Below are 13,959 nucleotides of genomic sequence, written 5' to 3'. Positions count from 1 at the left end.
GAAGTCATAGTTCTAGGTTTATGTGCAAATGGATCAGCGTGTTTGTTAAGGTGGAGTTACGCCAGATAGTTATTTACTTAATTCATAGTGAATCAAATATTGCACTACCCCAACTGCTTTGGATGATCATGTCAGGTTGAGCAATGCATTGGGTTTTTCTTAGAGTACTCCATCAAGAGTGTTTACTTTGAGGTCAGAGGCTGGTGGTAGAGTTGGCTCACTATTAACCACTCTCCAGGATGCTGGACCTCAGGCATGCACATCTTTCATGGAAGTCCCCTCTCCTTCCAGCAGGCGGAGGGCTGATGACGTCGGCCAAACAGCCTCACTTAGCCAAAGGCCATGCACTCTTACTTGTACGTTAACTGCCCTCTCTGGTGCTCAAGGATGTAAAAATAGCCGGTTAGCAAGAATCCCAGTCATGTCTCGCTAACAAAGACTGATTTATACAAGTTGCGGCACTAAACATAGAGAAGCTTTTGTCCCTTCCCTCCTTCTCCTTCTGCAGACCTCGTCACCAAAGCTGTGAGCGCCAAAACCTCTGACGCTCTTGACACTCCTCTCTTAGAACAGCCTTTGTTCAGCATAGTCCTGCGGTCCTGATAGTGAGGCTTAGGGAAGCACTGCATGCGTATTTGTTTACTGCATTGATGTCCGATTGCAGTGTCATGGAAATATGTTGTGGTTTTGTTTCTTTTCTGCGTCAGCAAATGCAATTATTTAATGTTCAGGAATTTTTCTCATTCCTTGATTTCTGTCTCCTCTGAACCCAAACACGACACATGACTGCCTCCATTTGATAGCACAAAGATGTGGTGAATTTGTTTCGAGGCCTCGATTGCTGTGGAAACAGGTTGTTGCTAAAAAAAAAAAAAAAGTAAATTTGGTCCGCTAGTCACGGTTCGGGGCATGTATTTATTGTCCGGTTCATTTAGCCTTAAAATAAAGTTATTGGGGGGGGGCTTCGATAATCTGGTGAAACCGCAGTTGGCGTGGATGAGGTGCTGAGTGCTGCTGTCAGTCAATCTCCGTCTGCTGTATGGGAGCATTACGGATTTAGTGTTACCCGACAATGGTGGGGAAAAAGTGCTGGATAAAGCGGCGACTGTGTGCAAGCACTGTGCCACACGTGTGGCTTATGGTAGCGTAAATACGTACTACTATATGATGCCGCATTTTAGGAGACATCACGCCAGTTTGTCCGTTGACAGCGCAAGGAGGAGAGAGTCGGATAGGAAAGAGAGAACTCATTTTCCCCGCAGTATTTAAAGAGCCTCTTCATGCAGATTCAGACATGGCAATCCAATCCATAACTAAAGTATTGGGCGGGTTTATAGCGAAAGATTTGCAGTCTTGGAGGATGCAGGATTTCAGCATATGATATGAAGTAATGTTACCTGAGCTGTGCTATAATATCCCCTCTTGCTAACATTTCAGCAACACAGTGAATCCCAAAGTGTTTTTTTCTTGCAGACGAACATGAAAATAAAATGAACAGAGCAGTGTTGTTTTGAAAGCAGTGTACAGTGCTGTAGTGTAACCTCTTACCGACTCATCCTTAATTATGAAACATTTCCAAGTCCTTAATGCATATTGACTCTTGAAGAACCAATTGTTCATGTACATGACTAAATAATTACAACTGAAGCCATTTTAACATTGTGGACTTAAGCCATTGCAACCGATCAGTTGAGATTACAATGTCCTCTGATATAGCACAAAATAATTCCATTTTATGTGTATTCTTTCCTCATAAACATGAAGTGAGATCACAGCACCTGACTTACATTTTTCTCACCTTGCTCTAAGGGTCCTTATTCCATCTAATGAGACTGTCCTGAAGAGTACTCGGATAAATACTGACACTGGTTACTGTTGTATGTTTAATTTCCTGTGTGAGCGTAAAGCCATTGCAAGTTTTTTTTAATGTTATATCAACTGACTGTAAAAGGTGGTTTGGTTGTGGCTATAAAATGTAGCTTTGTTGTGATTTCTGTCAGATTAAACAATACCACATAGTAATTTGTTCTGTTATCACCAAAATCTAGACCTTCTCTCCTTTAGTCTTTACCCTGCGCCTAGTCTCTCCCTCGTTCTATCCCTTGCACTGTTTTTTTTTTAATTTTTTTTTTTACTCGAGGAACAAGCAGAGAAGCTGTCCTAGTCAGGATGAGTCAGTGCAGCTGGGGTGCAGGTCATTTACCCACAGCCCACTTAGCTGGGACAGATGGCCCGGCCACTCGCATGCTGCTATGTGCTAACTATGCACCCAGAGTCTGTGAGCTAAGCTCATGCTATCACCTAATGGCTGAACTGGAGAAATATCAGCTAATGCTATCAAAACACTGATCTACTGTATGAGATGAATAATGCACCAGGGCCTCTTTTTGTAATTTCGTTTCAGTGCCTTGTGTTGCTGATTCCACTTGGGAATCAGTTTGGGTTTTTATTGACTTTTTTTGTAATACACCTATCCAAGTCTAATATAAATTCTGAAAAATAGATTCTGGACTTTTAAAAGAAGCAAGGAACCCTAAGTGCCTGTGTATATTTGCTGTGCACAATGCTTATCTGGTTGTCCGAATGCTTTCGAGGACTAAAACTGCATGAGACTCCCCAAATTGTTGATAAGTTGCATTTGATGGATGGAGGGTTCTTCAGTAACCTCTTGTTGCCAAAAAACATCAAAGTAGATTGTAAGTATGCTTGCATGTTGCCTGTGCAGATGTCTTGATTGTGTGCACATGCATACATATACTAGAGAAACTGCCAATCTGTGAAGTCATAGGTTACCTAGGGTTTTTTGTAAACTTGCTTATGCAGTAAATTTGAAACTTTAATTTTGCTGTTTCACAGTGAAAGTAAGTCTGAGAGTACAATACTTAAGATGAAGCATTAGCAATATATTTAGTCTCCTCTTAGGTGAAAGAAACAGCACACAACTGTCCATGTCCTAAAGAGACAGTCTTGTGTAATATCCCAAAAACTGCTGCTGCAGAAATATAGTAAGCCACAGGCCTGTCTCAGTACCATTAGAGGTATGGAGGGATGAGTTTTAAGTATGTAGTTTAACAGGCTGTAATGACAGTACATTCGCATTAGCAATTAGTGCACTTAAAGGCTTTTTAGGCTGCGCTAATCTATCTAAACCATGAAGCACAATTAGCCCTTTAAGCGCAGTAAAACTGGAGCTGGTGGAGCTTGAGTGGTGTTTCCCCAGGATGGTTCACCAGCAACTAGTTTTACAAAGTTAGACTAATAGATTGGATCAAACTCTTGTAATAGAAAACCAATTTGGCCATGTACTTATTTTTAGCAGCTGCAGGCTAAAACATAGAGCTCATTTCCACTGTCTTTTTGTTCATGTCTTACTGCGTTCAGGAGTCTTTCCATGTCTTTAAGTAGCATGCAGTGGTGCCATATTGTCTCATTCATTTCTGTACTTCTCTGGATTTTGGCATGACATGGTGCCAAGTAAGACAAGTACGACTTCTGAAGTCTAAATGCTATGGCTCATTTCATTCTTTGTAACTGGCAACAGGAAAAGACACTGAAATGTTGCATAAGCAAGAGCTATGGATCTGTATTAGATTAGATTTTTCTAAGAATAGACAGATGGCTTTGACAATGTCTCTATCGATGCCAGTCAGTGCCTTAAAGCAATAGTTCAACACTTATTATCACTCACATATTCACTACACTGTTTTTTCTTGCTTGATACCACAACAATTGGCACCAAATGGTTGTTTTCCGAGTTCTTACTGTATATGCAGGACTATTTCTTGGCTGGCTGCTGGCTGTAGAGACAGACATTGTCTCTGAGAATTGCGGCTTGTTTCCCAAAATGTCAAACTATTTATTTCAGAGACATTTGGAAGGTACTCATTTCCTGTACTCTTACTGTTTGAATAAATGATGATGAGACCGCTGGTTTGGCCTTTCAAGTTTTTAGCCAGATTGACAGTGTCATTTTGGAGTAAACCTTTATTCAGAGACTGTTGGTGCATCCCTGTTTAATTGCCCCATGCTCCTGACATTGTGTTGGCCTTCTGGGTTGTAATTGAAAACCAAATTGATGTTTTTGTTTGTGCCAACCAACTTAAGCTGGATAAAGTGAAATGTCCTCTTATTACTAGTCGGTGACTGGCCTTCTGTAAGTAAGCATTATTAGAAAAAAGTAAAACGGAAGCTTAACAGTGATAACATGTTTAACAATACCACTGTCCTCAAGGGCTTTTGTATTGGATTACATTAGATTTTTACTGTGGTTGATAATATTGTGTCCAGCCCCTGTAGATGCAGAGGTTGGTGCTGGATGATGCAGACTGTCTCTCTTCTCCATCTTCTCCTTTCTCTGTTATTTTCTCTCTGAAACCACATTAGTGTCTATTTTTGCATATTTGTTCCCCCTTAAGCACTTTACCTACTTCTCTCCCCCACCTTTGCCTTTGTCATGCTCCAGTGATGTTGGGTCAGAAGGCCTCTGACAGCAGCGTGACTCCACTCAGTTGGCATCTCCCCTCTATCCTCCCACCCTTCCTTCCCCTGTCATCTTCTTAGTCAGACCCTCAATGCCCCTTCTGTCTGGGCCCCGTAGGCTGTAGGCCCTGGGTGGGCGAGTAGAGGGTGTCTTCCTGTGTCTCCCTGCATCTTACCCTATGAGAAGACACTGGGACGCTTGGAGAAAAAAGGGGGGAGGGGGATAGAGAGGGGTTGGCGAGGACAGCTGCCATGCTAAGGGAGCCCCCACCATCCCAGTCCAGTATCGTCCCATGCCGTCCCATTCCCAACCCTAGGGCAGTGAACACTAGACTCCTACAAGCTGAAGCGAGCTCTGTGATTGTTGAGTGAGCTGAATGGTTCAGAATCTGTTGGTGTATTAAGTAAGACTAGAATGGATGTATCCTGCAGTAATAAAAGTACTGCAATCTGGCTCGGACCAGTTGGGATTTAACCTTTGATTCGACACTGGCCATAATGGAATATACAAAACAAAAACCAGGACTAGATGCCTCATCATGTCCTTGATGAGCCCTGACAGGAGGTATGTAATGGTGGACGACTACTCACTATTTGGCAAAGGTCATCTGGTCATACTGTTCCAGTGTGTGTTTGTGGCATTGGGTTCAAAGTACTCTGGTGTGGTTTGGGTTCTGTCATGTTGATATTCAGTGTCTTTACACACACTTAAAGAGAGGTGTAGACTTAGACTTAGAATTATTCTGTTGGCATACGTTTCTGTTTGTTGCAAAATAAGGTGGAAATTGGTGCAGTCGATGTTTCTTTCAGCACATTTATTCTCAGTGATCCGGTTAACACATTTAGATTTCTGCTGAAGAACCCCAATTTTACACATAAGCAGGTTTCCAACAAGTGTGGCACAAGAGTGTACATGCATGACATGTTCTCATAGTAAAAGCAATTCAGAGGGATTTAAAGGCAAGATGATTAATTGTAGCGGTGTGTCCTTGTATCCAACATAAGTAAACCAAAGTGAAACAAATACTGAAATAAATGAGTCTCTATAAGTCTGTTTCCTCAGCTGAACTGTAGACTTTTACATTCAGACCCATTCGCACATGAGGAAAAAACTGTGTTGCCTCACTAAAAGTGCCTGTTCTCCCACTCTACTGTCGGTCCTAATGCTCTTGCAAAAAAAAAAGAAAAAGAACACTTCAGGCTACAGTGCATATCACTAATACACTTAAAATCGGCCCACATTGGTTCAAAAATATGGTGGGAGGTAGAGGAGAAATCTAATTACTGACCAGCTGCATGTAAACGTGGATTTTACAGTAACTGGGTTATTGCACTGCATGTAAATGTGTTCTCTGCCTTCCTGTTCTCTGACTTCCTGCCATAACCTGATTTCTTCCACTTTCCTGATGTCTTGTGCATATAAATGTAAGTATCTGGATGCATTTCAATGAAACACACCGCTTGCATCGGGTGAGAGTGGCTCTCTATATGTATGTAGATGTGTTGGCCAGGTCATCAGGGAAGTAAAGAATTGTGTTATTCTGTTTCTTACTTTGGGTATGTTTTTTTGTGTGGTGTAAAACCGTGCAAGTGTGCATAATTGTGCATGAGGAAAGCTGTGTGAAAGTCCACAGATGGAGGAGAGATGCTCAAGCTACCACACAGCTTGTCATCCTAGAACTACTACTGTCTGTAACCATGCTAATGTGGCAGCGCAGAAACAGTGGCTCCAGATTCTCTTTGAATCGCAGACCACTTCTTCTAACTGTGATTGACCCTTAATATCCTGTCACCTGTGGATTTACAATTTGATTTTCAGCTTAAACATTTTTTGTGAATTTCCATAGTTTATAACTTATTCTCAAATATTATGAGATGAATATATTTTGACTGTCCTGCTCCAGGAGTGAACAGCTGTTAAAACATCCTCTCTTCTGATATCTTTTTGATTATTTCCTTGATGTACTAATTTTGACCCATTACATCCTTTATACTTCTTTTTTGGGGCAGTCAATTTTATATATTTATCTTTTGTCTTGTCTTTGTTTTTGCTTGCTATATTTATCTTTTCTTTGTAGTACTCTGTGATAGTTGCTTCCTTTTTGCATACTTTATGTGATTTATTTACTTGATTAAATGTTTGATTTCCTATATTTAGAGTATTTTTATACAACATTCTTTCTATTGTAGCCCCTATTTAATAGAGGCACATTTTATGATATATCAGTGTTATCAATTGCTACACATAAAGCTGTTTTGATTTTTAATTTTACAGAGACTGCAGCCACCTTTTGTGATGTTTGTCAAGTCGATATCAAAGAGCAGGCCAGGCAATATATACAGTATTCACAGTCTCTGAGATCAAAACATTACAATATTGGAATATATATATATATATATATATATATATATATATATATATATATATATATATATATATACATATATATATATATATATATATCTATCGCTCTGAGTTTTTGATCCAACACAACTGCAAGCGCTTTTAAAATGAACTACTGCTCAATGACTTGTTGAACAGTTTTGTTAAACAGGTCTCACTTGCCTCTGTCTTCAGCATGTACAACTTACCCAGTTGTCAACACTCACACCCTGGGTGGGCCTGGCCTCGCTGTAACCTAAGCTCTTGGTCCTTCTGTTCCCCACAGGGTAACTTGACCCAAGATTGCTTTGTCATTTGCCAGAGAGAGAGAGAGAGAGAGAGAGAGAGAGAGAGCCACACCCACTGCCTTTGTCCGACCAACACAACACAGACACATCAGTGTTGTTTTTTTGCACATTCACTTTAGCTTTTACGGTTCAATTTGGTATTTAAGTGGGCCTGCCTCAAAATATGTAGGTTCAATAAGTGTAAGCCTAATTTGGACTATATGGGCATGTTTGTGATTATATAATGCAGTCCTTTTGAACTACAATGTCTGTAACATGTCAGTGTAGGATGTGAATAGTGTTTTCCTATTAACAGTGTGTGTTATTTAATAGTTTGTGTTTTTGTCCATGTGATTCCTGTATGTTTTTGTGTGTGCAGTTTAAAATTCAGGTTGTTTTTTTTTAATTCAGGGTTTGTTTCTTCATCCTGTTTGTAGAGGGAAAGGTATGATGCTCATCATGCTGTCTCAGTCAGGGGCTTGGCCCACTAACAAAGGACACCCTGTGGATGGAAAAACAGCTAAAAGTTTTTTAAAAAATCCCACACCCACAGCATTGTTAATACGGTCATTTCTTACCCCAAACAACAACGAAGCTTTAGTTTGCATTCTTTACACTTTGTTGGTATGCTTCCTGATCTTTCTGATCTTCGTGGTGGTTGTTTGTGTGCTGGATCTTGTCCATCATTAGGGGCCGAGCAGCAAAGCTGCGTGGACCCTATTGCTTTTGTCTGTATTCTTCTTTTTCTTCTTCCTAAGAAATCCATGTTCCAATGCATGAAAACTCACCTAACTTTGTACACAAGTCCAGTCCTATGCCAAACTTAATCAGTGCAATGTGTGTGCTAATTGTCCTGATGGTGGCGCTATAACAGCCATCTAAAATTCTAAACTTATTCATAACAAATCAACTGTACATGCTACAATGTCGCAACGTAAGTCAAACTGTAGCCCCAATAGAGAAGAAACTATAATCTGCTTTAACTCAGTAGCAATTTTGAAGTCCATCACTTTACTTTTTGTAAAAACTGCAAAACTTCTAAAACCATACTCCTCCCACATTTTTGTTTCAGTTGACACCAAATTTGGGGAACTTCATTTCCAGAAAGTCCTCCACAAATTTACCATCCAGATCTTTGCTATATCAAAAATTGAGCCCACAGTGCATTAAAACATTTTACTATATCTAATCAGGCATTGTGCTGTGGACAACTGCCCTGCATATTTTAAATGTGTGTCTGCACACCTGATTCTGATTAACAATTTCTGGCATTCAATTGATCATTTGATTATTTTTTTTGTACTGCACTATTCGCTTGGTGAAACTTGAACAATGTGTCCAACTGTCCATACATATTCACTATATAAGCAATAAAGGAAGTGAATCATTTTTGGATGGCTCTCTTATCTTCCAGCTAATGCTCAGACCAGTCTTGCTAGTATTTTGTGGAGAGCTTATTTTGAGCCCTAAAACAAACATTCAGCCTAAGTGCCATGCCTCAGCAAAATCGAGAGTTTATGACCTTGAGTCTGCATTTAAATGAATCACTGCTGGATATGTTCTCTAAATAAAACTACAAACACCATGAGGTGAAACACACAATCTTAAAACAGAACAGTGTCAGTGTAGTGCCAAAATGAATCTGCTTCAGGGTTCGTATTTATTTTTGAAGGCCTGAAAAGGCTTCTTACTCTCACTGACCTTTATCTTTTAAACAATAACATCAGATACGACTGCTATGCATGTAAATATGTAAACAAGTTCTGAAGCTGTACGGTTTGTCTTTTCACCCAGCTCATGAGTAAAATAGCTCCTATATTTTGAATTATAGTGGCACAATGGGGGAAGTTACAGTATAATATAATTTAATAATATATAAATCAATATATCAGTGATAATTATCCCAGATAAGACGGGATGCAAGTGGTGTCCACTTGACCATTTCCCTAATGTCTTTTAGGGTAAATATTTAATTACTAAACTGTCCTTTATCTATGTACAGAGAGTGAAGTCATACATCTCAGCTGCTTATGTCTTTTTCTTTCCATCTGCTATGCCTGAATTTAAACTTGTTTTGTGGTGCCTTTTTCTCACAGACAACAAATCCCATTTAAAAGAAAATACCCAATTGCCTGTTTCTTTTTATAGATGTGGTTATTGGACCCAGTTAGGGTGCTAGACCAAACTATGTGCCTGTTGTTCTGGTTATCCCAGACATATTTCTGGCTGCAGGCCTCTTCCCTCTGGCCCTGAATATTCTTCAGTGAGGGCAGTGCAGCTGGTGGAGAATGTACACAGAGACACAAGCTATGCTAGGACACATTGGCTAAACTGGAAAAATAAAACTTTTGGCTGGCCCGTGGTCAGTCGGGAATTGAGCAGTCATTGTGAGAACACACCAATAACCTTTAGCCTCATTTCTATGCAGGCATGGAAGAAGCGGTGGTTTGTTCTTCGCAGTGGGCGTCTGACAGGCGACCCAGACGTGTTGGAGTACTACAAGAATGACCATGCTAAGAAGCCCATCCGCGTGATTGATCTCAACTTGTGTGAGCAGGTATGGTTCCTTATTACTATCAGCCTGAAAAGTGAAAAGGCATGTTCCACATTTCTGAATATATGATTCATTCTTAATTTAAATTAAGTCCAATTTGAACTAATCCCAGTTTATGCCGCTCATGTAATCATGGTGTTGGGGATGTTTGCATTGAAAATTAATAACATTTAAGCTGCTTTTTTCAAACTAAAAATAAATAAAAGTCAAACTTTTGAAAACCTGACAGGTTGTGCTGCTAATATTTACAAATCCTCAACTTTGACTTTTATTTATTATTGCTGAAAACTATGGTTTATATGTGTAACTTGAATGTAGTCATCAATGCAAAAGAGCACACAGTATAATCAGATAACTTGTTTTTAATGCCAACAGTCCAAAATGCAATGATATTTAGTTTACTATCAAATAATACAAAGAGTGGGACTAAACTCTAACAACTGAGAAGCTGGAACTGGGGAATGTTTTGTATTACCTAAAAGATAAATCGCTTATCAAAACGGTTGCTTTTCTGCTGATCAACCAATCAAATCGGTGAACTAATTATTTCAGACAAACTACGTATCCAGTTATGTAGCTTTCTCTTTGACTGGCTAATATTTAGTCATCTAGTTTTTCTTCACTGATGCCATATTAAACTAAGACGTGTTTGTTGCTGCTTGCTTCAGGTGGACGCTGGGCTGACGTTCAACAAGAAGGACTTGGAGCACAGCTTCATATTCGACATCAAAACCATTGACCGTGTCTTCTACTTGGTGGCTGACACCGAAGAAGAGATGAATAAGTGGGTTCGCTGCATCTGCGACATCTGTGGTTTTAACCCCACTGATGACGGTAAGGATTGGCATTAGATAATTAACCACACATCACCGTTTTGCTAAAATGATAAAATATCAGTAGCATCAGCTTAAAGACATGCAGGGTGTGCACTGTTCAGAAGGAGGTGATCTGAGCCAGCTGATATACTGGTACACGTTGAAATATTTTACACTTAACCACTATGATAGTTACCAGCACTGTGTAGTATGTAAAAAACTGAGTATTGAAACAATTTAATATTATTGACCACACTTGTCACTCTTCAGCAATGATTGTGTGTTTTACAGTATTGATCTTGTCATGCACCAACACCTTCTATAATGTATGTAAATAAATTGAGGAAAAGCTGAATTCCTGTGTAGCAGTAAGCAAGTATATCACCAGAATCAAACAAAACAACATCATCACATCACAAGCTGATTACTTTACCTTTGATTGGTCTCTCTTTTGATGCCACTGCTGTGCCTCTCACATATCTGCCTCTTTCTCTCTGAAGGAGTTGGGTGAACTAGCTGAATTGTGCCAGAAGGCCTCTATTCAGCATAGTTCTCAGCCGAGATCTAATGATCCATGTGTTGATCCATGTGTTGTGTTGAGTCTCACGTTACCCTTGTTCCCAATACTGTATAATCAAAGCCTTGTGTGCCTGTCTGTCTCACCACCTGTCTTTCGTTCTTTCCCTCTTATCTGCTTCTCATTCTCTCTTGTTTGCAAACTCTTGTTCCCCTCTCTGTCTCTCTGTCTTTGAGCCTGATTGCCAGCTTCCCTATTTGCATCTCAGTCTTCTTTAGTTCCCCCTCCACAGCTAAATCTGTAAGCATTTAAGTGTGAACTAATTTCCCTGTGACATATCATGCCACTAAGAGTCTTTTATGTGAAGGATGTACTTTTCAAACCTGGCTACTGAGTAACTGATTATGCTGCTCCGAGGTCGTCTTTTCCACAGTATTGTGACTATGCCTCAACCTCAGTGCAACCCTGATAACAACATTCATGGCACCCTTTCAACACAGTAATTGGAACTGGCTGTTAAAACCCTGATGTGCACACAAACAGTTAGCCCATTCAAAGAGAAACTGGGTCTAAAGACAAATATCCTTGCACATAGTCTTCCTCACAATTCTTATTACAAAAGAATGTCCTTGGCTCTCCCTTTTGCGCTCGCTTGCACTCCTCTGCGTGTGAGACCCAACTCCCAGTCTTCTGTCGTGTGTGGCCACGCTAGAGTGCTTCATGGCCAGATATTAGAGGAGAAAACATTAGGAGGGCTGGGGAATGAAGGCTCTGAGAGACAGTGTAAGAAGTATAGAGGAGTATGAGCAGAGGGGATTTTCCCTTTTCCTGTATGAATCAGCACTTACAGCTTCAACAAACAAATGGGGGGAAAAGGGGAAGAAGATGGCAGAAGAGGAGTGAGGAGCAAATGATAAACTGTGAAGAGAGAAGTTGACTTTTAAAGAAAGACAAAGAGGGGACCTTGTGTAAGAGAAATGTCAGTTAGAGAAGAGAGTGGGAGGAGAACTGTGAAAAAGTACAAAGATATGGAATGAATACATAGATATATTTCCAAAGCATACGCATCAGCCATCTTGGCTCTAAGTGCAGTGCAAAAATCTGCTCGAGCACAAGGGTTTGAAAAGGATTCTGATATTTGTGTGACAAAGCAGAGACCTTGAGGAAATGCTGTCTGATAAGGAGTGTGTGGGATTCCGTATTCAGACTAGTTTTTTAACAAATGAAGCTTTTCATGCATGTATGTGTTGGACGTGAAAAGAAGGATGAAAATGCTAATTCATGATGGTGTTTTTTTGATGAGTATGCTTCATCTTGGTATTAGCTGTCGGTGCCAGTGTCCATCATGTCCTTCCCCTCAAGCTGGACAGTGTGCTGTATTTGAAAATGTTTGATTTCCCCCAGGAAGTCCACCTAAGTAGGAAGTGACGTTATAGATTATTGTGGCTCGTTGGATCTGTTAAAGGTGCAGTAGGTAAGACTTATAAAACTAACTTTCTGTCATATTTGCTGAAACTGACCCTATGTTCAAGTAGAACTACATGAAGCAGGTAATTAAAAAAAAAAGATTCTGGCTCCTCTGGCACCACCTACAGCCTGTAGTGCGATTTACAAAAATCCACAGCTCCCTGTTCAGATGCACCAATCAGGGCCGGGGGGGGGGGGGGGGTCTAACTGCGTGTCAGTCACTGCTCATGCACACGCATTCATTCTCCCTTGTGGAGGGAGGGGCTTAGGAGACCGTTTTGGGCTTTAGCAGAAAGGGGGGAGAGACTGAGAAGTTGCTGATGTTCAAATTCTTTGGCTAAGTCCTGGATCTTCACAATCCTACCTACGGCACCTTTTAAGAAGGGAAACCCGTGTTTAGCTGCAGGCTAACCGCGTTGGGTTTGAGCTATTCTAAAGAGATATCTGAGATCTGTCCTCGAGTTGTTGTTTCATCAGAGTGAGTTGACACATCAGCCGCTCAGGTTCAGATATTATAGAGATGTCAAGTTGATGTAGTGTCAGTCTGGTGACTGTAGACTGTGAGGTTGGAATTGGGTTGCTAGGAAACAGCTTGGGTCCAAGTTTACTCAGCCAGAGTTGACATTGGCAAACACAGCTTACTGTTTACTTTCTGCCTAATATCATCTGTTACCAACATTACCTGCACTGTCTCAATGGGCTTTACAGATCCACAGTTGGAGCAAGCCAGACTTCCTTGGATGATTCAGTAGGTTAACAAAACACAACAATGTGGTTATAATCCAACGTTACGCTGATAATAGGACCAATGCAAATGTAGACACTTTAGTTCAAGATGTAAGTTTTAAAAAGAAATAGTTCCAGTAAAATAAGTCTGATATGTCCACTGTATTTAATGAAATACATACATCCAGAGGAATAAGTCCAGCTAAAGTGAATGAAGGAACTGATGGATCCTTCAAACTAACATCAACCTGATATAAAGTGAATGTCTGGCTGGTGATATTCTAATGTGTGCCTTGTACTGCCCTGATTAATTACACCAAAGCCACTGAACACTTTGTAAGCCTGATCAGTCATTCACTGACATCTGTTGAGCCGGGTCTGACAGTTTTCGATGGCATCTCCTCTTTTGTCATCAGTTTAGCCACTTGATCACAGTCCAAACAATAATCTAATTCATTCATTATATGGCATTTTGTTGTGTGAATGTTGAGGCTTCATTTCATAAAAGTGTATTAGGTCTTCTGTTGTTGGTGGAGGTGATCATTAATTCGGTGACAGTGGCCCACCTCCTCTGTAGTCATCGGTGGAAAAGCTTTTATTGTATAGTTTGATATACTTAAGGAGATAACAGATAAACAGTCTCGAGAGAAGTTAACCCCTGCCTTCTCGTTTCTCTCCTGCAGAGGCAGCAAAAGCTGCTCACCAGTCAGCCATCGGGGGCCTGGTGGTGG

General features: G+C 40.4%; 1 protein-coding gene across 6 annotated transcripts in view; it reads left to right on the top strand.

The window, feature by feature from the left end:
* Positions 1-13,959, top strand: part of gab1 (GRB2-associated binding protein 1) — a 55,124-nt gene that overhangs the window by 25,300 nt on the left and 15,865 nt on the right. For all 6 annotated transcript variants that reach the window (XM_078262504.1, XM_078262514.1, XM_078262540.1 and 3 more), the window contains exons 3-5: positions 9,578-9,706; positions 10,372-10,537; positions 13,912-13,959. The exon at positions 13,912-13,959 is cut by the window's right edge and continues 178 nt beyond it. In XM_078262504.1, the coding sequence (XP_078118630.1) occupies positions 9,578-9,706; positions 10,372-10,537; positions 13,912-13,959 (343 nt within the window). The remainder of the gene's footprint in view (positions 1-9,577; positions 9,707-10,371; positions 10,538-13,911) is intronic.

Source organism: Sander vitreus, chromosome 2 (genome assembly GCF_031162955.1).
Source record: "Sander vitreus isolate 19-12246 chromosome 2, sanVit1, whole genome shotgun sequence".
Classification (NCBI taxonomy): Eukaryota; Metazoa; Chordata; class Actinopteri; order Perciformes; family Percidae; genus Sander; species Sander vitreus.
Note: the sequence above shows the minus strand (reverse complement) of the source record. Positions and strands in the feature narration are given on the sequence as shown.